We start from the raw sequence: 25,702 nt of genomic DNA on the forward strand, positions 1-25,702 counted from the left end.
GCAGGTCATACAAAATCAGGTGGCAGGGATAGATGTGTCCCATGGACCATAATTCAGCAACCTTTGATTTAGAAAATAGGAGTGATGAGTATTCAGTTCTCCCTGAGTGGTTCTCTTTATAGGGGAGTACTGATATTTTTTGGATGAGAGATAAATACAATGCTATTTCTCCCTGTTTCATGTGTTATAGGTGCTCAAATTTGATGCTTATTTTCAAGAAGATGTTCCTATGTCAACTGAGGAACATTATAGGATTCGTCAAGTGAACATTTACTACTACCTGGAAGATGACAGCATGTCTGTCATGGAGCCTGTTGTGGAAAACTCTGGAATCCTTCAAGGCAAGTTAATCAAACGCCAGCGGCTCGCCAAGAATGACCAGGGAGATCATTACCATTGGAAAGACCTCAATCGAGGAATAAACATTACAATTTATGGCAAAACCTTTCGCCTTGTTGACTGTGACCGATTCACACAGGTATAGTATTTGTTTCTAGAAATTGTGATGTCTGAAGCATTATTCTAATTTACATAAGGATATGTTTTGTTTATTAGGGTAGGAGGAAGATTCTGTTCGTCTGTCCTGTTTGGATTATTATATAGGTTGAGTTGGTGTTTGTGTGTTGCTGATATGTGTCAACACTGTGTAGTGACATCACTTTTTTCACATATCCATTCAAGTAAAATTAAACTCTCATCAGAGCTGAATCATTTGATAAGGAACCAGTTCCATGCCAGTACAAATGGAAGACAGAGGAGGTAGTACCATTGATGGAATACAAAAATAGTATTACCTTTATTAGAAGATATGAGCCTAACAGTTTTTGTGCAGTTCATATTTTTCCTGTAAATCATACTTGCTATATCATACTCCATATTCTGGAGAAACTTGCTATCTAATGAATTCCTGAAATCATTTTTAAAAGAGAATACTTGTTTATATCGAGAAGAAGCCTCCATTTCCTCTATTTCATAAATATGGATTTTTGACAACTTAAGGTTATCGTTTCTTTACCACAAAATGTAGGTGTTAGGAAGTCAATTCTCAATTTGTCTTAGTTAAAAAAATTTCTAAAAAAAATAAAAATAAAAAAATAAAAATTTCTAGAAGTGAAGGTATAGTTTCTGAATTATTTTATGCCTTTCATTTCATGTTACCTAATGCCACATGTGATTAATCTTTACCTCACTGAGCTCCTATGAATTTATTTATTTATTTATTTTTTGCATTTAGTAATTCATTTAGCAAATACTGATTGATCGCTGGCTCTGTACCAAACATGGTCCTAGGGGCGGGCCGAGGATATAGACTTGCCCTTAGGAAGGCTATTACATTTTGGCTAGAGGAGACAAACAATAAGCAAACAAATATATAACATGTCAGATGTTGCTGAGAGCTGTAGAAGAAACTAGAGCTGAGTAAAGGGGAGTGGAGTGTGAGGCGAGTGCTATGTATAGAGGCTGGTCAGGGAAGGCCTCGCTGGTAAGATGACACATGAACAGAGACCTCAGGGAAGTGAAGAGAGGAGCCTGGCATCCGTGCCATTCCAGAGCAACAGAGAAAAACAGTGTAGAAGGTAGAGGTGCTAGACCATCTCTGAAATATTGTCCCCTTTAAGCATGTTTTGGTCTCTCATGTTTTAGGTTTTTAAGGTCCTTTTTTATGGTAGGCAGTTTCAGAATTGTATCAATAATGAAGAATTATAAAATGTTATGTAAATTTCAGGTGTTGCAGTTATTTTTATAATTGTCTCTTTATGGACAATCTGAATGTTGGCAGTTCATTTCTGAGCAGTAATCTAAGCCAGTTACAGTCAGTTCTCATTTTTCACAGTAATTCTGTTCTATAAAGTCACCATAAACCCTTAACTAGCAAATACGAATCCATTGCTCCTACGAGAAATACTGGGGTAGGTTTCTATAACCTTATTTTATGTGTGTTTCTGTTTAAAGATGCCATATTTAAAATATCTTGTTGACTCATGAACATCAAACTCACCACTGGCAGCACTGGAACTCATGCCTGAAGGAAGCTTATCTAACACATGTATTTTCTTCTTAAGGCACATCACAGCCACCTTGTGTGTGTGTGTGTGTGTGTGTGTGAGATAAATGTACCTAATATAAACTTTACCACCTGAACCACTTTTCAATGTACAGTTTAGTGACATTAAGTACTTATCACAGCCTCCTTGCACTTAGACTGATAATTGACTAGAGCTGTATACTTTAGGTACTAGTGATTAGATTGACTTATGTTTTCAATAATTGATCTGTTAGAAGTTGGATCCTATAACAGTTTAAAATGTATACACATCTAATTTGATGGTTTTCTTTAGGGCGGGACCCATGACTGGATAAAGAAGGTAGTTGTCTTTATGGTGTGGTTTGAACAAGGAACAACCTCGAATCAAATATAACACCATCACCTTCCCTTCTCACCTCCTCTTCACTGTTCCAAATAAATGTTGGTCCTATAGACAGAATGAACTGAATACATTAAAAAAAAAATTAATTAAATAAAATTAAAAAACTCTAGAAATCAGAGATCTAGAATTTATCATCTTTGTTAGAGTATTACCAGTAGTATAGCAGATGTGAATCCTGTTCCACAAATGCAAGTGTGCAGGAAATACTGTTTTGTGTTTTAAAAATAACTTAAAACCTACTTGAGTCCCAATCCAACTGGGCTGGTGTTTCTATTAACCCTTAGGTTTGCCAAAAATTCGGAGCCCTAAGAACAACAAGGAAGGCACACCCAGGCCTAATGGGGTCATACAGGCAGGGTCCATAGGCTGTCAATGACCAAGGGTGCCTCCTTGATGCTTTGGTGCTAGGTAGGATACTGAGACCCCGAATGCCTGAGGCTGGTGTGCCTGACTGGCTGCACATGTGCTCCGAGCACCCTAGGAGCACATGTGGAGGCTTGCTCTTCTGAGACCCACCCACTTGTGTCTGTTCTCCAGGCTGGGAGAATTTCCCCCTTCTCTGTCCTTGCCTTCAAAAACATTCCCTTCTCTCCCCTCCTTCTGGGGCACTTTAGAATAATCTCTTCAAAGAGTTCTAAGAGACAGGAAGAATAGTCAACTTCAGGAAGCTTCTGCATTCCTGCCAGAATTCCGAAGGTAAGGTTAACAAAGGGCCTGGTTTTCTGTTGAAAACAACAGAAAGGAGTAACCACCTCCCCACCCCCCATTAAATACCTCAATCAATAATCCTGCTTCACTAATACACCATCTCAAGAGAGAGGAGAATATTGTTAGTCATTATCTCCATTTCAGCAGTTTTAATAGACATTAAGATCACAATATTTTAATATTGAAAAGATATTGGAAACTGTTTAGTGAAGCTTTGAAGACTAAAATTATAAGCTAGTTAGCAGCAGAGCTAATATTAGAACCCAAGTATCTTGGCCCTGAGTCCTGTATATTTTCTGTTGAATTGTCCAAAAGCAAATCACATAATTCCCAGAAGAAACCCAGATTTCAGATTAATTTTTAATTCCAGAATGTAAACAGATCCCCTGAGATTATTCTTTTCTTTTCTGATTATCAAAAAAAGTACAGTTTATTGTGCTTTTAAAAAGAAATGTCAAGTTGTATTAAAAGCTATAGGTACCGAAAATATTATACTTATTCATAATTAGCAAATTAAACAAGATCATATCAAGTTTAGATACCTTCCTTTTTCTGGTGAGATTTGAGTACTTGGTTTGTCTTTTCTATTTTGCTGAAATATTTTCTGGTCTAAAATAACCAGTGAGTGTGCTTTTTCTTTTCCTTTTTTGGAGAGAGATGGGCATGGGGGTTTAATCACATAGTTGTTTTTGGTGAATTGGAAAGCTGGGAATTTGATTTTAGCTTAACTTTGCCATTTTGTATCTTGCCCCCAGCCCTAAAACATGAATTACATATTGTTTGAAACTGTGGTTGGGTTTCAGATGTATGTATGTAAGCAATCCCTAGGACTTACTCTGTTTTTGGGCACCTAACTAAATTTCATTGTTCTAAATTTGTATTTGGAGGCAGTTACCTTACTATCATGTCTTCCAATTAGCTTGGCATATTGCCTAAGCAGTTTTATAATATAGAATACTTAAGGTGATTATCAGTTATTATTTGCATTTTGGTGTTGGGTCAGTTGGAGGTTGGTTTTTTTTTTTTTTAATTTTTTTTTTCAACGTTTTTTATTTATTTTTGGGACAGAGAGAGACAGAGCATGAACGGGGGAGGGTCAGAGAGAGAGGGAGACACAGAATCGGAAACAGGCTCCAGGCTCCGAGCCATCAGCCCAGAGCCTGACACGGGGCTCGAACTCACGGACCCCGAGATCGTGACCTGGCTGAAGTCGGACGCTTAACCGACTGCGCCACCCAGGCGCCCCGGGTCAGTTGGAGGTTTAGTGCTGCTAAGATGTACCTCAAACTGCAAACTTATGGTTAATTTGGAAAATGGCATAGAAATTACACTTATCTTTATACCATCTAATACTTCAGGAAGCTTCAAGAGAGATGATCATTATTACTTTTGAATGATTTAGGTATTTTTGGAAAGTCAAGGAATTGAATTAAATCCACCAGAGAAGATGGCTCTTGATCCTTACACTGAACTCCGCAAACAGCCTCTTCGTAAGTATGTCACCCCGTCAGACTTTGACCAACTGAAGCAGTTTCTCACCTTTGACAAACAAGTAAGTGATGTAGGCACCTATGTAGGTTTACTCGTTTCCAAATGTGGTGTATGTTTATTAGCAAGCTATTCAGGTAGCTGTGTGTTTTAAAACATTACATCTGTAGTTTATCCATTTGGATACAGTGCTATCTTTTGTTTCGTCTAGAGTTAGCGGTACAGGAATGCCTAAATTTTGTATTAGAGACCCAAAGGAGGTTGTGGAGTTAAGTCTTACGAGTTCCACCAAACTTTTCAATCTTAAAGCAATTCCTGAGTTATGTCTGCTTCCCACTTTACATTTCCAACCAACTACTTCTTTTCCAAAATATGAGTTCATTTCATAGCCCCCTTTGGGAAATCCTAAGTAGAGAATTATTGGGAAATTTCAAAGCTATTGCATATAGGTAGGTTTGTAATGTTAAAATAGTTAATTCACAGGACTCTCATTGCAGATGCTTCCTTGTTAATTTTCTTTTCTTTGTTTTTTGTTTTTTGTTTTTTTAGAGAGTGCTTGCAAGCATGGAGGGGCGGGGAGAGAGGGAGAGAGAGAGAGAGAGAGAGAGGGAGGGAGGGAGGGAGAATATCTGAAGCAGGCTCCGCATTCAGCGTGGAGGCTGATGCAGGGCTTGATTCCATGACCCTGGGATCATGACCTGAGCTGAAATCAAGAGTCAGATGCTCAACTAACTGAACCACCCAGGCGCCTCCTCTTAAAAATTTTATATGAATGTATAAGTACAGAATGTTCTGGGTATCTTCCAGCTCTGTTCCACCCACCCTATCCTCCCTGTTGTGGGTTAGTATGTAGAGGCAGTTTTGGGCCATCTCCTTTCTGTACAAAGGGAAAGAGAAAATGAAGAGGTCATCCTCAGTGCTTCTTTGCTGCTGTTTCCCTCTCAGAAATGTAATTGCTTTTAGTTCAGAAAATTTTGCCTAGCACTAGCATGGTCTTTTAAGGACATTCTTTATATCAATCATGTATCTGTTATTATTTTGTCTTTATAGATTGTATTGTCGATACTGTTACTGGAAGATGTATGTTGATGTAACTAAAAAAAGACTGATTAATGAATGAAAATTCTTTCCATACTAATTACATATAAACCATTCACGTATACCTCTATTACTACATATGGACCCCTGTATAAAACACATTGCTCTTTTTTCTTTTGTTTTTGTTTATTGATGTATAATTGACATACAATATTATATTAGCTTTAGGTATACAACACAGTGATTTGACAATTGAATACTTTGCAAAATGGTCACCATAATAAGTCTACTTACCATTTGTTACATTACAAAGTTTTTATAATATTATTGACTATATTCCCCATCCTGTTCATTACATCCCCATGACTTATTTTATAACTGAGAGTTTGTACTTCTTAAACTCCTTCACCTATTTCACCCATTCCCCCTACCCTCCCACCCTGCCACCAAGCTCCCTACCCTCTGGCAATCACTAATCTGTTCTCTGTATCTATGAACTGGGTTTTGTTTTGTTTTTTAGTTTTTTAAAGTTTATTTATTTATTTTGAGAGACAGTGTGTGTGTGCACATGCATGTGAGCAGGGGAGGGAGAGAGAGGGAGAGAGAGAGAATCCCAAGCAGACTCTGCACTGTCAACATGGAGCCCGACATGGGGCTTGAACTCACAAACATGAGTTCACAAAACATGTTTTGTTTTTCAGATTCCACATGTAAGCGATAATTATGCAGTATTTGTGTTTCTGTGTCTGACTTGTTTCACTTAGCATAATACCCACAGAGTCCATCCATGTTGTTGCAAATGGCAAGATTTCATTCTTTTATATGACTGAGTAGCATTCCATTGTATATATAAACCACATCTTCTTTATTCATTCCTCCATTGGTGGATAGGTTATTTCCAAATTTTGGCTATTTTAAACAATGCTACAATGAACATAGGGGTGCTTATATCTTTTAGAATTAGCATTTCATTTTCTTTGGGTACTACCCAGTAGTGGAATTGCTGGATCATGTGGTAGTTCTATTTTTAATTTTTTAAAATGTTTTTTAACATTTATTTATCTTAGAGAGAGAGACAGAGCACAAGCAGGGAGGGATAGAGAGAGGGGGAGACACAGAATCCAAAGTGGGCTGTAAGCTCTGAGCTGTCAGCACAGAGCCCGAGGCAGGGCTCAAACTCACAAACCATGAGATCATGACCTGAGCCGGAGTCAGATGCTTAACTGACTGAGCCACCCAGACACCCCTGTTTTTAATTTTTTGAGGCACTTCTATACTGTTTTCCATAGTGGCTACACCAGTTTACATTCCCACGAACAGTGCATGGGGGTTCGTTTTTCTCTAACCAATGCTTGTTATTTCTTGTCTTTTAGATAATAGTCATTTGACAGGTGTAAGGTGATATCTCATTGGCGTTTTGATTTGCATTTCTCTGATGATTAGTGATTTTGAGCATCTTTTCATGTGCCTGTTGGCCATTTGTATGTCTTCTTTGGAAAAAATATCTATTCTGATCCTCTGCCTATTTTTAAAAATCAGAATGTTGGATTTTTTGTTATTGAATTGTAGGAGTTCTTTATATATTTTGGATGTTAATCCCTTCCTTATCAGATATGATTTGTAAATATCTTCTCTCATTCAGTAGGTTGCCTTTTCATTTTGTTGATAGCTTTCTTCATCGTATAGAAGCTTTTTAGTTTGATGTGATCTCATTTGTTTTTGCCTTTGTTTCTCTTGCCTGTGGAGTCTCATCCAAAGAAACATGGCTCAGACTGATGTCAATAAGCTTATTGTCTATGTTTTCTCCTAGGGGTTTTATGATTTAGGTCTTTAATCCATTTCGAGTTTATTTTTGTGTATGGTTTGAGAAAGTCGCCCGGTTTCATTCTTTTGCATGTAGCCATCCAGTTTCCCCAGCACCATTTCTTGAAAAGACTCTTTCCCCATTGTATATTCTTGCCTCATTTGTCGTAAATTAGTTGACCATATAAGTGTGAATTTGTTTCTGGACTCTTCGTAGCATAGTTTGAAATCACGGAGCATGATATCTTCACCTTTGTTCTTTCTCAAGAGTTTTTTGGCTATTCTGGGTCTTTTGTGGTTCCTCATAAATTTTAGAATTATTCTAGTTTTGCAAAAACGCCTTTGGAATTTTGATAGGGATTGGATTATATCTGTAGATTGCTTTGGGTAGTGTGGACATTTTAACAGTATTAATTATTTTAATCTGTGAGCACGAAATCTCTCTCCATTTGCTTGTGTCTTCAATTTCTTTCATCAGTATCTTATAGTTTCCATTGCTGTTTTAATTTGGCTTCTCTTTCACTAATATTTTGGATCAAAGCGAATTCTGCTTTCTCAGTGCAAACTTATAAGTCTGTTATTTAATACTTTCCAGCTGTTGACACCTGGTATATAATTTCAGATGTTTTTGTATCTTTGGTGAATTTTTTTTTTTTTTTTTTACCAACTGAGATCACTTCATAGTCTTTGCAGCTAACCTTTTCATCATTGTCTGATATATAAATGCCACAGTAGCTAAGTCAACCTCTCCTCTTGTATAATTCTTACTTAAGTCACTACTTTGTATGTCTCAAAGGTTCTTCGATTCTATGCAATCTGGGATGATACAGACAGCATGTTTGGTGAATGTCGGAACTATATCATTCATTACTATCTTATGGATGACACAGTTGAAATTCGAGAAGTCCATGAACGGAATGATGGGCGAGATCCTTTCCCACTCCTGATGAACCGCCAGCGCATGCCAAAAGTTTTGGTGGAGAACGCAAGTATGTTTGATTCAGTTTATTCTCCGTAATTGGGACATTTTTTGAATCTCAAAGGAGTTACTTAATCAGTATGGTCATTCCCTTTATGGTTGGGAGGCTCTTGCTATGTTTTCGTAGGTACTCAAAAACAGCTTTCTTGTAACTCCCCTCAATGCTTGCCCCACAGTCTAGGCTTGCCTCCAAAATGGTCTGGTGGAGATGACTGATACCTAAATCAAGGAAACACCCATAATAGCAATGGGAGATTCATTAAAAAAAATTTCTTTTTGATGTTTATTCATTTTTGAGAAAAAGAGATCATGAGCAGGGGAGGGGCAGAGAGAGAGGGAGACACAGAATCCGAAGCAGGCTCCAGGCTCTGAGCTGTCAGCATAGAGCCCAACTTAGAGCTCGAACCCATGAATTGTGACATCATGACCTGAGCTGAAGTCGGACACTTAACCAACTGAGCCACCCAGGTGCCCCGCATTTAAAGTGCAAAAGAGCAAGCCTTGTGAACTAAAGCAGTTCAGATTTTTAATATATTTTTAAAACAAGCTGGTTTTTATTCAAACAAGCTTGTTTTCATATAGCTTACCATACCCTTATGTTCTTTCCTGACTTTGCTTCTCACCTCAATACTTCCTAAACAGGAAGTCTGTATGCGGGATAACTTAAGATTGGAGAAGGCATGTCTGTGACTCACAGAGGTGGGGCCCCATTGTGTCAGCCATGCTCTCTTTTCTGGTTCAAATAACCCAGTGGATTGGAGAGTGAAGATGCAAGAAGATGCAGCTGACATCCGCCAGCCATCAGTACTTCTCTAGGATAAGTGCACGTACTTTGGTCATTGACGTAGTGGTTTCAGAATTTTCTCTTATAAAAATGTCAGCTTGGTCACACATAATGACCTCTCTCATGCTTGAATGGCTGACAGAACTTTAAATACTTTTGTTGTTATTGTTTTTCTTTTTACTCTATTTTCTTGGAACTGGGAGATAAGAAACTTCAGGTGTTGTGCAAGAGATTTGTCTTAGAGGTTATAAGCAAGTTGAGGTTAGAGGTTATAAATAAACTGGCAGTCTGAAGGCTAAATGCAACCTACCTACATGTATTGTTTTGCCTATACAGTGTTTTTTAAAAAATGCAGTGTTATTTGGGGGCAAGGAGTTGGAGATTTCTATCACTGGGAGAGTGGATAAACAAAATGTGGTGAAGGTATATCTTAATAGTAGTAGTTAGAAACAATAGTTAAATATAAAGAAAGCAAACTGATGCATCTTAAAAGCATAGTGCTGTGTAGAAAAAAAATGAGATGTACAATGCAACAGCACTTTAATATAAAGTGAAACACAAGACAGTATACATAGTACACACATAAAAAGTTGCACATTAGAATGGTTGCATGTGAGGTAGAGGAGAATGAGATTGGGGAAAAGGATAAAGGGTAGTAAAAATTGTCATCATTTTAAAACTAAGAGAATTAATGGTAAAAATCTCTTTTAGAGAAATGAGAATAATTGCTAACATAGCTCCCATTCTCAGATAGAAGCAACTGGATTTGAGTTCAGCATAGTCTGGTTGCTGTCAACCATATTTCTATACTTAGCCTCTTGTAGAACCCTCTTAGAGTTCTAGGACCCTAGGACTGATATACTGATCTTGGCCTTCCATAATGCTTAAATGAGCCTAAAATTCCTGCTATCTAGAGCTAACAAATGTTAGATTTACAGTGGATTCAGAGAAAGAATGGGAATTTATTCAGGCATGAAAAAAATATCACTGAAAAAAAAAACCTTGAAATCTCGAGTTCTGTGTTTGTCTCTGCCTTATCCATGTGGCCTAGTTTTAAATTTTTAAATATGTAATCATCCTTTTCTATAACTTCCCCAGCTTTTTTTTTTTTTTTTTAAGTAATCTCTGCACCCAACATGGGGCTCGAAGTCATGACCTCAAGATCAAGAGTCACACATTCTACCATGCTGAGCCAGCCAGGCACCCCTATAACTTTCTAAATTTTAACAAATTTTAATCAGTGTTATATGGAGAGGCATCCTAGTAACACGTAGGGTCCTTTTAAGAGATAGGAAACATAGCTTTTTGTGAAAGTTATTGTTAGTCATGCAGAACAGAAAAGGCTAAGTTTCCATCAATTGAATAATTCCTTTAACTAGAACTGTGGTGTTAAGAGATAGCATCTAATTGGCTTTCAAAGGCATTTATGCAATGGATGATTTTAATTAAATTCAATTAAACTAGAGTTAAGTATCTGCTAAGGGAAGTATTTCATGTGCTAAGTGCTGTGGAGGATAAAATGAAAATGTAACTCCCAGACTTAGAATCTCTGTCGTTCAGTCACTTCTAGTGACTGGGGAGACAAGTCATACAAATACACAAAGCTGTTTAACAGTAACACAAGTGTACCAGATTATCTGATGATGTAATTAGTTATGTCATGTAGAAAGAGCTCAGAAGAAGAGATATGACCTAGAAAGACTAAGGAAGGCTTTGTGGGAGGGCTGAGATTGAACCTAGATTTAGAATGGCAGACAACTAAGGGAATGAATGCTTTAGAGAACAAGGGTTGGAAATTAGGAACAAGTATGTTATGTTTGGGGGCATCCAAGAGACAGTGGCCAGGCAAAGTTTGTGTTGGACAGTAATAGGCAATTATGGGAGTATCTTTCAGAAGTTCTCTCTGCCATGGCCTTCATTTAAGTAGTTAAGATGAATAAAAATTATATTTTTATGATGGATGGAGTTAAAGTTTTAGGAATTAAAAAGGTTCTTTCTTTGTCAAACATAATTGCTGGTTACCAGTATGTGGTGGGTAATGTCAAAAGAAGGATAACCAAAAGCCTTTTATTCAGCTGTTGAACCCAAGGTACTAGATTCTGAAAGTCTGTAAAATTATCCTTTAGACTGGCTTTCATACTTTGATCTTGCCTTTCTATTGTTAAATAGAAATGTTAAACAACATCAAAATTGTACACTCTACGTACAACTTATTGTAGTTGATTATACCTCAAGTAACACTGTAAAAAAAAATATAAATATATATAAATAAAAAAATATATAAAAATCCACACCTAGATATGTTATAGTCAAACTTAAGAACACCAAAGTCAAAAAGGTCATAAAAACAGCCCCACATAACAAGGTTATCCATACAGAATTACAGTTACAATGGTAGCTGACTGCTCATTAGCAACGCTAGTTACCAGAAGACAGTGTAATAATATCCTCAAAATGCTGAGAAGAAAATAGAATTTAATACCTAGAGAAACTATCTTTGAAGAACAAAGTGAAATACATTTCCAGGCAAACAAAACAGATTTTACTAACAAAAAACTCTTCCTAGAGAAATTCTAGAGTGTTTTTATGGTAGAAAGAAAATTATTCCAGAAGTAAGATCCGAGATACAAGGAGGGATTTAAAGAAGAAGAATAAGGAGGAGAAGGAGGCAGCAGCAAAGTGTGGGTAAATCTAAACATTGACTATACAAACTAAAGAAACAATGTTGAATTTGTAGGAGTTAAAAAATATCAAGGTAGAATTGAAATATATTAAAATAATGGCTTGGGAAGAGTTGATAAGATTAAAAAACAAATTTTGAAAAATGTTATTTTTAAGAACCTACTTAAGATAATAGAGGCATGGAAAGATTAAAAAAGATATATAAGCAATCGCAAAAAAAATGATGAGGCTGTATTACTAAAATACCAGTAGAGATCAGCACAGAAAGCATTGCTAGGGATAAAAATCGTTATATATTGCAAGAGTTGTATTTACCAGGAAAATGTACTAATTCCAAACTTGAATGCAGTTAGTAACATGGCTTCAAAACATGTAAAACACAAAAATTTATAGCATTATTACGCAAAGAGAATGGACAAATTCATCAAAATAGTGGGAGTCATTAAAACATTTCTTTTTGTAATTGTGAGTCAAAAGAGATAAGTCAATAAGGACACGTATATAAGATTTAAACAATAGAATTATCAGTATTGATATAATGAATATGTATATGCATCAATACCTGGAAAATCCCCATTTGTTTGAAGCACAAATAGAACACTTATAAAAATTCTGATTTTAACACAATTTAGTTAGAATTCAATTTTGGAAATATACCTCAAAAAACTCATGTATTTGGAAATTAAAAAAACACATTTTGAAACAACCTATGAATTAAAAAAAAACTATCAAAATACTTAAAACTGAATGATTACAAAAATTCCTTAAAACTTTTAAATGCATTTAAAGTGGTACTTGGAGAAAGATTTATAGTTGTAAGTACTTATTTAAGAAAGAAGAAAGACTGAAAAAATAAGCTAGGCCTTCTTTTTAAAAAGTTAGAAAAGGAATGACAGTGTAAATAAAGAAATTAAAAGGAAGGAAATAATAACTTTGAAATAATGAAATTGAAAACAAAAGTAATAAGATTTGTCAAGTCAAAAGTTGTTTTTTTTGAAAGGACTAATGCAATCGGCAAACCATTGACAGATTTGTCAAAGGAGAAAAGAAAAAGCACATAAACACAATATTAAAAATGAAAGAAGAGGCATACTTAATGTATTAGGGGTTAAACAGAAAATAGGGAATACCAACAACTTCATGCCAACAAATTAGGAAACTTAGGTGAAATGAACAAATTAAAAAAATTTTTTGAGAGAGAGAGAGAGTGTAAGAGGGGGAGAGGGGCAGAGGGAGGGAGGGTGTGAGGGGGGGAGGAGGGAGAGGGAGAGAGAATCTTAAAAAAGCTCCACACTCAGTGTGGAGCCCAACATGGACCTCAATCCCATAATGCTGGGATCATGACCTGAGCTGAAATCAAGAATCAGACACTTAACCTACTGAGCCACCTGGGTGCCCCGCAGATTTAAATTTAAATTTAACTCTAATTTAACTTTAATTCCGGTTATACTTAACATACAGTGTTACATTAGTCTCAGGCATACAATACAGTCATTCCACACTTCCATACAACATCTAGTGCTCATCAGGATAAGTGCATTCCTTAATCCCCATCACCCATATTACCCATCCTCCACCTATCTCTCCTCTGTGTGCTCTATAAAAAGTCTGCTTTTTGGTTTGTCTCTTCTTTGTGAAATGAGCAAATTTTTAGAAAAATGTAATTTGTCCAAGAAGAAATAGAAACCAAATGTAATTAACCATTAAGGAAATAGAATCATTTAAAAAATTCTCCACAAAGAAAACACCAGGTCTAGATAATTTTTCAGTTTTGTCAAATATTTAAAAACAGCTAATTCTAAGTTTAATACAAACTCACAGAAAAGAACTTTAATTCATTGATTGAAAAAGACCAATAACCAAAGACACCATGAGAAAGAACTACAATCTTACTCATGAATATATATATAATACATATGTATATACATATACGTGTGTGTGTGTGTATGTGTGTGTGTGTGTGTATATATATATATATATATATAATCTCAGTAAATGAAATTCAGCTGTATATGAAAAAGATAATTGTTGAGCAAACAAAGACAAATGGTTATTGTATAGCACACACACACACACACACACACACTCCAGATCTCCTGGAACATTGTCAACTGAAGGAAACTCATGGAGTCACACAGGCTGTCTCCCCCACTGCCCATCACTTCCTGGGGTAATTCAAAGGGGTCTTAGGTTAGGCACTAGGCACTGGGAGAAAGAACCCTTGGTCTCTAGAGCGTTTAAGATGAATGATTAGGAAAATCATGATCTTTTGGCATGATCAAGGGTTGGAGCTCAAGCCTTTCTGTCAGATGTAATAGACCCTTAGTCTCCTTCCCTATTTTTCCATCTTAGCAATTATCAGGAGAATAGCAGCCTGCCTCTCAGGCCCTCTGTGTCAGAGTTCTAGGGTCAAGCTTTGTGGATTACAGCTATACAGTGTGGCATTTTACCAGAATGGGCTATCTTATGGTTTCTATGATGGCCAGACTGCAGGGAATCAATCTTAAACAAGTCAATCCTTAGTTCTCATAAAACAGCATGATGGGAATTAGATTTATTCCCTTAAAAATGCAAGGTTGAGGGGCGCGTGGGTGGCTCAGTCAGTTAAGCGTACAACTTTGGCTCAGGTCATGATCTCATGGTTCGTGAATTCAAGCCCTGTGTCGGGCTTTGTGCTGACAGCTCAGAGCCTGGAGCCTGCTTCAGATTCTGTGTCTCCCTCTGCCCCTCCCCCACTTGTACTCTGTCTTTTGCTCTGTCTCAAAAATAGATAAACATTAAAAAAAAAAAAAGGCAAGGTTGATTCTACATTTGAAAAGCTGTTGAGTGCCCAGATGAACAGCTTAGTATGATCATCTCACTGACTGACCCTGCCTCCTGCCAGAGGACTAGATCAGACTGTCATTGCAGCAGTGATCACAATAGAAATGAAATCATTATTTGTATAATTATTTAGTATCTGTTGTCCCAAATAGAGTGCTCTCTCCATCAAGGTAGAAAATTCACCTACATTGTTAATTGTTATAACCTCAATGTTTAGCAGTGAACCTGGTACATGATAGATGCAGTCATTGATAATATATTGGGTAAGCGAGTAAATAGATGGAAGGTTGAACTAAATGACTTGGATCCCTCCCTCTAGATCTGGTACTCCATAGAAGGACATTTATTCTTTCTTCCTGTAAAGATTTCCTCTAAGCATGAATTCTGCTAAGATTAGTGACCTGTACTGATAGTGCAAGCTGAATATGAGAGAGAGACTTCACGGAAACCATCTAGGATGTTATTTCTGTATCCTATCAACAGATGGAAATACACAGCTTACTGTTCTGCTGGGAAAGTAGAGGAGTCCCTGATCCTTGAGCAGAGCTAGAGACCACGCTCTCTCAACTTCCCAAGAATCTCAGTCTTTCCCATCCTCATCCCTTTTCTTTCCTCTCTCCCTATTATCTTACGTTAGAGAACTTTCCTCAGTGTGTGCTGGAAATCTCCGATCAAGAGGTGTTGGAATGGTATACTGCCAAAGACTTCATCGTGGGAAAACCGATCACTATCCTTGGGAGAACCTTCTTCATTTATGACTGTGATCCTTTTACTCGGCAGTATTACAAAGAAAAGTTTGGAATCTCTGATTTACCACGAATTGACGTGAGCAAGAAGGAACCACCTCCTGTGAAACAGGTAATGGAACACTAGTTCTGAGTATAGGAAGAGAATTAAATCTTTTGATACAGAGGTTTAAGAAAAAGAAAAAAAAAGACTCGTGTGAATACCGAATAAAAAATGGACAAAACATGAGAAATAAAGTTGGTTCACAGAAGAAGAAATACAAATGGTTGGTGAACATACAAAAAGAACCTCAACTTAACTGATAATAAAAAAAAAAATAGAAATGAAAATAATGAGGTTTTGGGTCAATTTGATTTAAAAGTCTCAAGATATCCAGTGTTTGCCCTGGTGTGAAGAAATGGACATTTTCTTTCTTTTTTTTTTTTAATTTTATTTTTTTAAGTAATCTCTATGCCCACTGTGGGGCTCAAATCCACAACTCCAAGACCAAGAGTCGCTCCACTGACTAAGCCTGCCGGGTGCCCTGAAATGGACATTTTCATGTAGTGTTAATAGGAGAGCCAGTAGGAAAAACCTTTCTGAAGGGCAGTGTCATCATTTTAATTTTTTCAAAACAAAATACCTCTTGAACTAGAAAATCTTGTTTGGGGACTATAAAAAGATATGTGTTAGGATGTGTACTGTAGCATTATTTATAATAAAGTGTAAGGAGATTGGCAGAATAAACTAGAATACAATGAGAAGACTATAAGACTGTAAGACTGGTTAAAAAGAAAAGAAATAGTTTCTGCAGATTAACATGGAAGAATGTCCATCACATTTGTAAGTGAATGTGTTTACGTGATACAGCACTATTTGTATAAAAACCACTGTTCACAGTGGTTAGTTCAACATGTGGGAATGGAGAGGTAGGGAGGGAAGTGTGAGATGATCAGGGACCTTTCTTTTTATATTCTGTGTGCTTTTAGTTTATCTTTCTATAGCAAGCCTTGTATTACTTTCATAATTTTGTTTTCATTTTTATTTAAAAAAGACATCTTTTAAAATTCCAGACTGCTAGGGTATTTCATTGATCCTTGCCTATTTGTCAAACCCTTTTACTTAAAAACTGATTGGGAGCAAAACTGAAGCTGATTAATGGAGATACTGGAAGATGGCTTTCTTTTGTTGCAATGTAGCTTTCCTAACCCTGAAATTTAGTTCTGTGTACCAGAGTCCACTCTGATCCGAGAGTAAGGTCATGGTACTTTTACGTGCACCAAAATAGTAATCTGATAGACTTCAGCCTTCAGAGTGGTTCAGTCACATATTTTAGAAATTCAAATAAGAATTGCCTGTGTTAAAAATTACGCATTATACAGCAAGTTCAAGAAATATCTATTGTATTAAGGCAGCACAGTTTCATAGGCTGCAAAATGCTGGTGCCTGTCACACACGTTTGGGTCCAGAGTAACGCATACAACTTCTTTGGTCTAAAATAGGTATAAAATAGGGTATTAATACCTGTGACCCACCTTTATATTGCCACTCTGTGTGTAAGATAATGTCATGGCTCTTTCTTTTCAAAAGAAAGATGTGAATGGAAGGATGGAATTATTGAATTCCTGCAGCCCAGGCCTCTGCCTTCCCCTGATCAGCTGCCCTGCTGCTCTCACTGAGCCTCCAATTATACTGAATTATGTATGGTTCTGCCAGTACAGCCTTCTGTTTCGCTCTCCTGGACTTTTGCTGATGCTCTTCCACTTGCTTGAACCACTTTTCACTTTTCCATTATTTCTTTACATGGCTCTTCCTTCTCCTCCCAGACAAACGGGCTTCTCTAAAGCTCCTGGCAGGGCTAATCACCTCTCCTGTGTGTTCCTGGGGTCCTGTACCTCCCTCTGCCAGCACTGGTCTATTATATTAGAATATCTATGAATCTTTTCTACTAGACTGTAAGTTCTTTGAGGGCAGAGAGCACCTAACACGGTGCCTAGCAAATAGGACACATTTGGTATGTTTCTTGAACTGGACAAGAAGACTACCTATAAAGTATGTATTTGTTCCCCAAAGAGGCAAGTGATATCTTAGGCAAGCCTTTTAGAACCAACATTTCATACAAACAGTTACAAAGAAGGATTTGGATTTTGGTATGCTATGAGTTCCCAGGGACAATAAAACTTCTAGAAGGAAGTATGGATGATGATAGTACCTTTCTCTGTCAGTTTTTTCTCTGATAGAACTCCTTATCAATGAATGGACTCATTGATTAAGATTTACAATAAGGCCCTTTTGCCTACCCCCAAATTTTAGGGTAGCATTTGATGCAATATACAGGAAAAAGTACCGTAGGAGAGATTTAGTTTTTTTAAATGTTTATTTACTTTTGAGAGAGAGTGTATGAACAGGGAGGGGCAGAGAGAATGGGGGACAGAGGATCTGCTCTTGACAGCAGTGAGCCTGATGTGGGGCTTGAACTCACAAACTGTGAGATCATGACGTGAGCCAAAGTCGGTCTAAGGTCACACCGCAAAGTACAAGGGTGACTGTTAAATGTCAGACATCTTTACAAGAAGGAACCTGACCTAACCAAGAGGTAGGGTGGAGAGGGATTGCAATAAAATGGAGCACTCATGAAAAGGCTATGATCCATCTTTTGACTGATCAAAGCCTTTGAGTCCAGAATACATCTGCTTCCCATCCTTTTACTATCATCTTTTTCTCCTAACCTCTCTTCTAAAGAAAGGAAAGGGAAGGAAGGCTTCGATAAAGAGCAGAGAGACCTAAAGAACCACTGTAGATTTTGGTTTGTTTTGCCCTATCTCAGTCACCCTATATAATAAAACTAATTCTGCATCCACACATATGGCACGTTAGTCATAGTAAACTCTGTCTGCCTGTCTATGAAAGTATTTGTTGGAAATGAGTAGGAGAGAGCTACTTACCAAACAGCAAACACCTTTCAGCTCTCCTTAGTCATTACATTTCAGTCATTTAAACACTGAACAATGTAGTTGGAAAGCAGGGATGGGAAGCCATAGCTGGGTCTAGAGGGATAAAGCTAGAGCCAAGCCTATGGTCAGGGATAGAAGTGGGTATGAAGTGGACATATTCATGATGCTTAGGTCAGGCTGATCTGTTAGCTGAGGAAGATATAAACATGAATCTGTTGGATGTGTTCTGTTTCTACTGAGAACACAGACACCTGGCTGTCATGCCAAAATCAAGAAATAAAAATATTAGAAATATGGAGATAAATAGGAAAAAAGCACAAACCAAGCCTTGGCCTCCCCTGACTCCAACACACACACACACACACACACACACACACACACCCTTTGGGTGAACTGAGAAAACAGTTTCCAGATCGTTAGGCTGAGGCCCATACCCTAGAGCAAAGAAGTCACGGAGCCTTGGGCTTCTCCACAGTAGGATGATCACAAGGGCCAGGATTGGGAGTAGGGCCAGCTGCTGCTTTGGCAGTAAGGGGTCAGTGGACATCAGCAACACAAGAGTCACACCCCTTCCTTGTCCGTGGTTTCGCTCTTCATGGTTTCAGTTACTGGTGGTCAACTGCAGTCTGGAAGCACATGATCCCCCTCCTGATGTATCATCAGAAGGTCAATAGTAGCCAAACACTGTCACAACGCCTATGTCACTCACCTCACGTCATCTCATTACGTAGGCATTTTATCATCTCGTGTCCTCACAAGATGAAGATGAAGTGTGGGTGCAGTACAACAAGATATTTTGAGAGAAAGAGCCCACATTCACATAACTTCTATTATAGTATGTTGTTATAATTGTTCTATTTTCTAATTAGTTATTGTTGTTAATTTCTTCCTGTGCCTACTGTATAATTTCTTCATGGGTATGTATGAGAAAGAGAATAGTATATATAGGGTTAAGGCATCTACCGGGGTCTTGGGACATACCCCCCCATGGGTAAAGGGGATGACTATACTTTCAATCTAGCCCTGATGGTTACTCTGTAGCATCATCAGCCACTCCTATGGGCAGCGATCATGGTGTAAAGTCTATATATAAAAAGGAATGGAAAATGCAATGTTACATTTTCTGAATACAGTACATTCTTATATATAGAAATTGCTTTTGAATAAGTATTTTCTAGATTTTTAAAAAATAAACTTAGTTACCTTTAATGTAATTTTAACGCAAATATCATCTGCTTTACTTCTTGTATTTCTTCAGGAATTACCTCCTTATAACGGCTATGGACTAGTTGAAGACTCTGCTCAGAATTGCTTTGTTCTCATTCCAAAAGCTCCCAAAAAAGATGTTATGAAAATGCTGATGGACGATAACAAGGTGCTTCGTTATTTGGCTGCACTGGTGAGGAGGACTTTCATGTGCTGAGATTCTGTTCTGTCTTGGTGCCCAGTTGTCCATTTTGTCTGTAAGCTGTGGAATATCAGCTCTCAGAGTTGTGTGTTACTTGAACAAGGCATGAGATCCAATCCCCAACCTTTGGGCAGGTTGGATAGTATTAGGGGTGGTGCCCTGAACCCACACCCAGCTCTAGTTCTATTTCCTATAACCATCTTTAGTAGATCATTAATCTCTCCCTACCCCTTAACTTTTGACTGACGTGTTTGCCTTTTTTATTAAGTAATTATGAAAGTCTGACACAGTCAAGTTATTTGTATACCTGTGTGCAGTCGAGGGTACTGTGTTTTCCTTGAGGATAGGGACCATATCTCACTAATTTTTATCATTACCTTTGACATCTAGGTTGATGCATTTTATATTCATTAAATGTAATAAATGGAATCATACCAGTTCAATAGATATTGCCTTTGAGAGGTCATATGGCCAGTGGTTAAGAGCATGGGTTTGGAAACAGGCATAAATTTAAATCCCTAATATTCTACTCATTGGCTGAATTACCTGAGGCAAATTCCGGATGGGAATTCAAAGGATAATGCCTTTTAAAATGGAAAATATGTAGAAATAGGAATGTAAGCATTTTATTTAGAAATATGGACATAAATAGAAATTGAAATAAGTTACTTCTGGAAATAGGAATTGGGAGTGTGGAGAGGTGGGCCAGGTGACTTTTCAAATTGTATGCATATATTTGAAAGAATAAAAATTTAATCAAATATTTTTCTAAAATATAGTTGGCTAATATATTTTAGAAAAATGTTGAACAAAGCTTTAAGTACAAAGAGTCCTAGTAAACTCTAGGCCAACTAGCACACTCCACACCATAAAAATTCTGATTGGTGAATGTTTTATATTTTTACCAAGTTCTCTGAGTTACTGTTAAAGTTCAGGATGCTTCTTGAATTATGATGTAGTAACCGTAAGCTCCGTGAGGACCAGGATCATGTCTCTCTAGACTTTGTAGGTATTTGGTAACTGTTGGTTGAATGGGTAAGTTTTTTTACACATACACTACCCATGAGTTAGGCAATATAATATTATGCATATTTTATGTTTCAAAACAAGAATCAGAGAGGCTAGTTGGTTTGTCCCAGGGGTTAATGCTGCTTAGGCAGAGGCAGCACTAGAACACAGCCTTATGAGTCCAGCCCAGCATTCTTTTTTTTTTTAAAGAGTACATTTCTATTTTATTATTTTTTAATTTTTTTAATGTTTATTTTTGGGAGAGAGAGAGACAGAGCGTGAACAGGTGAGGGGCAGAGAGAGAGGGAAACACAGAATCCAAAGCAGGCTCCAGGCTCTGAGATGTCAGCACTGAGCTGGACGTGGGGCTCGAACTCACAGACTGCAAGATCATGACCTGAGCCGAAGTTGGACACTTAACTGACTGAGCCACCCAGGCGCCCTAGTACATTTCTATTTTACAGTGTAAATAATTTGGGGAATATGACAGTACCTCCAGTATAAGCAATTTTAGTGCTGCCATCTTATATGTGAGCAAGGCAGTAGAAAAGAGTATCATGGGTGTTTTTACTACAGAGAAATACCACAGCCCTGAAGAAAGTGACATGAAAAGCCATCATGAGGAAGGAAGCTGGTAAACAAATCTTATCCGTGCAGCTCTGAGAACCCTCAGCCCGGTATTCTTTTGATTAAGAACCAGTATAACACTTAGTCTGTGAGAAGGGAAAAGGGCTCACGTGAGTTTATAAATTACATAATTGTAGTTTACCTCCCATGCCTGCAAATCATGGAAAAATTACTATATTCTATAATTGATTCAAAAATTCCTATGAATAATGTTAGATATTGCTAAGTAAGGAGAAAAAAATACATTTATATTGACTGCAGTGTTCTATATTCACAAACAACCTGGGCAAATGTGATATATCACAAAAGTTTGAAGAGTCAGTAGAAGACTTCTATTTCTAGCAATGATAGACTAGATAATTTGGACTTCCCTCTTGTTGAAGGTAACTAGAAGAATTGGTGTGTGTGCCTGTGTGTGTGTGTGCGTGCGTGTGTGTGTGTGTGTGTGTGTGTGTGTGTGTGTGTATGTCTTTACTACTGTGTGAAGGTGCTGGACAATAAGATGTGAAGAATCAGTGAGCAAAAACCACGGAAATATTGAAAACCAGAGAGGTGAGCCTGGCAGGTGCAGCCATTTTTCCTCTGGGAATTGTGCTGGTTGCGGTGGAAGCACCTACGAGGGCAAATATTGGAATGTAGGGCCCATCAAATGCAGAAGTAGCTGGTAAACCCTCTGTACTTTATCCATAAGTGCATAATCCTTGAAGGGACTATTGTCTGGCTTTGAATTGTCTCAGTCCCTGAAGTGTCTCAGTTCCAGAAATCAGATTAATGTGATCCTAGACACCTAATGACCCAGGTGTCTGGCAGAAGCAAATTAAATTCTTTGAAGATAGCATCATCATAAGCTTCGAACTATTTCTACAAACAATGTGAAAAATATAATATATGGCATTTATTCAAAAAAGCAATATTAATAACACGGTGTCCAGACACAAGGCAAGATGACGTGAAGAAAAATGAACACAAACGATAGACAATAGAAATAGATCCACAGGAGCTTCAAATGCTGGTGTTACCAAACTCAAACTTAAAAAACAAACAATATTTACTGTGTTTAAGGAGAAAGAGGATAAGATTGAGGACTTCAGCAGAGAACAAGAAACAGAGTATTTCAGTTTTGAAAAATTATTGCAGGAATAAAGGGATAAAATTAAACGCAGGAAAGTATTTGATAAAATTCACCTATTATGACTTCAAAACAAAACTCTTAGTAAGTAGGGTATAAAAGGGGATTTCCTTAGTCTGATGAAGAGTATTTTTCAAAAATCTACTAAGTATTCATTCAAACAGCAGACTTAGTGATGAAATGTTGAGTGTGTATTCTCTGAGACTAGGAACAAGGTAAGACTGCTATCACCCCTTCTATTCAACATTGTACTGGAGGTCCTAGCAAGAGCAGTAAAACAATAAGAGAAATAAAAGGTATGAGGATTAAAAAGGAAGATAATTATCATTATCTAAAATAAAGGATTATATATGTGGAAAATCACAAAGGATCTACATTATGTGTAGATTCTACATTAGTAGAATCCATGTATAAATGGCAACAAAAAATAAAGTTGGAAAAATGCCATTTCCAATTAAATGCCATTTCCAATTAAAGTTGGAAAAATGCCATAGCTTCAAAAATATTTCTAGGAATAAAACAAAACATGTTTAATACCAAAAAGATTATTGAGAGAAAATTAAAGAAGACCTAAATAAATGAAGGGACATACCATGTTCACCAGTTAAAAGATTCAGTATTATAAAGATAATTTGCCACAAGTTGATCTATGGTTTCAAAATAATTGCAGTCAAAATCCCAAAGTGTTTTTATTTTTGCAGAACTTGGCAAATTGATTCTATAATTTGTGTGGAGATGCAAGGCACCAAGAATAGCCAAGACACTGGAGAACAAGATCAGTGGAATTTGTTCTCCAAAATACCACAGTATATTAAAAAGTTACATAAAGTAATTAAGACAATATGGTATTGGTACAACGATAGGTATTTATAGCATGGAATCAAATAAATTAACTGAGAAACAGACCCCTACCCACTTAAGAAAAATGACAAATACCAATAAATGGTATCAGAACAATCAGATATCCATATCCATATGGGGAGTGAGAAGAAAATTTGATCTCACCTCACACCAAAAATAGGAATCAATTCTGGGTGGATTGAAGACTTAAATGTAAAAGGCAAAGCAGTCAAACATCCTGATGATAATATAATCTTTGTAGTAAGGAAAGATTTTTTTAGCAGGACACAAAGAGCAGTAATTGTTTTAAAAATGGGTAAATTTGACCCAGTAAGATGGAAAGTTTTTGTTCCTCAAAAAACACCATTAAGAGAGTAGAAAGAGCAAGGTCAGAGTGGGAGAAGATGTTACTATAGAAATCAACGGGGCACCTGGGGGGCTCAGTCAGTTAAGTGTCCAACTCTTGGTTTCAGCTCAGGTCATGATCAGTTGGTGAGATCGAGCCTCACATTGGGCTCTGGGCTGACAGAGGGGTGGCTGCTTGGGGTTCGTTCTCTCTCATCTCTCTCTCTCAAAATACATAAATAAACTTCAAAAAAGAGAAATCAACAAAGAACTTATATCCAGAACATATAATAAAGAGTCTAAAATCATTTTTTTAAATGAGCCAGAAACCACTATTTCGTGAAACAGGATATCCAAAAAGCCAACAAACCTAAGGAAAGGTGCACAGCCTCTTTAGTGATCAGTGAAGTACAAATTCTAACTGCAGTGAATTGCCTCTACTCACCTACCAGGATTATTACATTGGTGAGAACACGAAACAATACGAATTCTCTTACTTTTAGTGACTTAGTTAGGAAAACAGTTTGGCATAATCAAGTATACTAGATTGTGCCAAAATGGAACACTACACGCACACCAAAAAATAAGAATGTCCTTAGCAGCATAATTCATGATAGCCAAAAATAGACCTAAATGTCCATCTATAGGAAACTGGATAAACAAATTATGGCATATTATACAATAATTTGAATTCTGCTCAGCAATGAAAATGAATCAACTATAGCTACAAATAACAAGGATAAATCACACAAACATAACTTGGAATGTAAGAATCCAGACACAAGGGGCACCTGGGTGGCTCAGTTGGTTAAGCGTCTAACTTCAGTTCAGGTCATGCTCACAGTTCATGGGTTTGAGTCCCATGTCAGGCTCTCTGCTGTCAGGATGGAGCCCACTTTGGATCCTCTGTCCCCCTCTCTCTCTGCTCCTCCCCTGCTCATGCTCATATTCTTGCACTCTCTCTCTCAAAAAATAAACTTAAAAAAAAGTATTTAAAATAATCCAGACACAAAAGAATACATACGTATTATAAAATTTCATTTTTATGAAGATTAAAAAAAAAACAGGCAAAACAGAACTGTTTAGGGATGCCAGCTTTCTAGTAAAACAAAGCAAAGAAAAATTTAGGGAGGGATAGGATGTTGATTGGAGAGGTTTTCCAGATTCCATCAATGTTCTGTTTCTTGATCTGGGTGGTGGTTACACATTGTTCATACTTTATTAAAATTCTTTGAACTGTACATTTTTGGCTTTTTTGTAGTGTTTCTCTGTATTGTATTTCACAGTAAAGTGTGTGTGTGTGTGTATATACAGATTTAAAAGAACACCAGCAGAACTATTAGTAAAGAAGTAGTGGTTATCTTCTCATGGGCAAGAAGAAAGAGGTGGTATTCTGGTCATGGTAATTTTCAAAGGTTTTTCCCTGACCTAGTTAGTGAAGTAGAGGGTGTATTCATTTAGTTCATCACAAAAGCTCTGGAGGATGAAAGAAGTGTGCCTGACAGTAAGAGGGGCCTCAGAATATGGGGACTCCAGAAGAAAAGACAGAAATTCAGAAGAAGGAAGTATGTTGGCACAGTGATCAGAGACAAATACAATTAAGTTCTCTTGATTTCAGACATATACTGCACATGTTCTGAAGAAATCAAGTATGCTATAAACCCAGGTAGGCAGGTGGTGCCTAAGTAAAAATATGCTAGGGAAATATCCAGGGCTCAGAGTGGAGTGCTAACTGACAAACTTTGGGAAGCTTGAGAAGAGCATAAGGACGTAACTTGAGCAGTGGTCTCCACAGCAGCAGGCTTGCCCTTCCAATGAGCCTGGGGACAGCATATAATCCATGGGGGTGTGAAGAAAATATTACAACCTCTGTTTATAATTTATTATGAGTGCATGTATTTTATAGCCTCTGATATTTTTACATGTACTTT

At 37.2% G+C, this 25,702-nt stretch overlaps 1 protein-coding gene across 1 annotated transcript in view; it reads left to right on the plus strand.

Annotated features, from left to right (window-relative positions):
- EFHC1 (EF-hand domain containing 1) overlaps window positions 1-25,702 on the plus strand; it is a 66,690-nt gene that overhangs the window by 12,847 nt on the left and 28,141 nt on the right. The window contains exons 3-7 of the mRNA XM_042939038.1: window positions 191-478; window positions 4,540-4,689; window positions 8,263-8,455; window positions 15,372-15,592; window positions 19,673-19,813. Coding sequence (XP_042794972.1) covers window positions 191-478; window positions 4,540-4,689; window positions 8,263-8,455; window positions 15,372-15,592; window positions 19,673-19,813 — 993 coding nt within the window. The remainder of the gene's footprint in view (window positions 1-190; window positions 479-4,539; window positions 4,690-8,262; window positions 8,456-15,371; window positions 15,593-19,672; window positions 19,814-25,702) is intronic.

Source organism: Panthera leo, chromosome B2 (assembly GCF_018350215.1).
Source record: "Panthera leo isolate Ple1 chromosome B2, P.leo_Ple1_pat1.1, whole genome shotgun sequence".
Taxonomy (NCBI): domain Eukaryota; kingdom Metazoa; phylum Chordata; class Mammalia; order Carnivora; family Felidae; genus Panthera; species Panthera leo.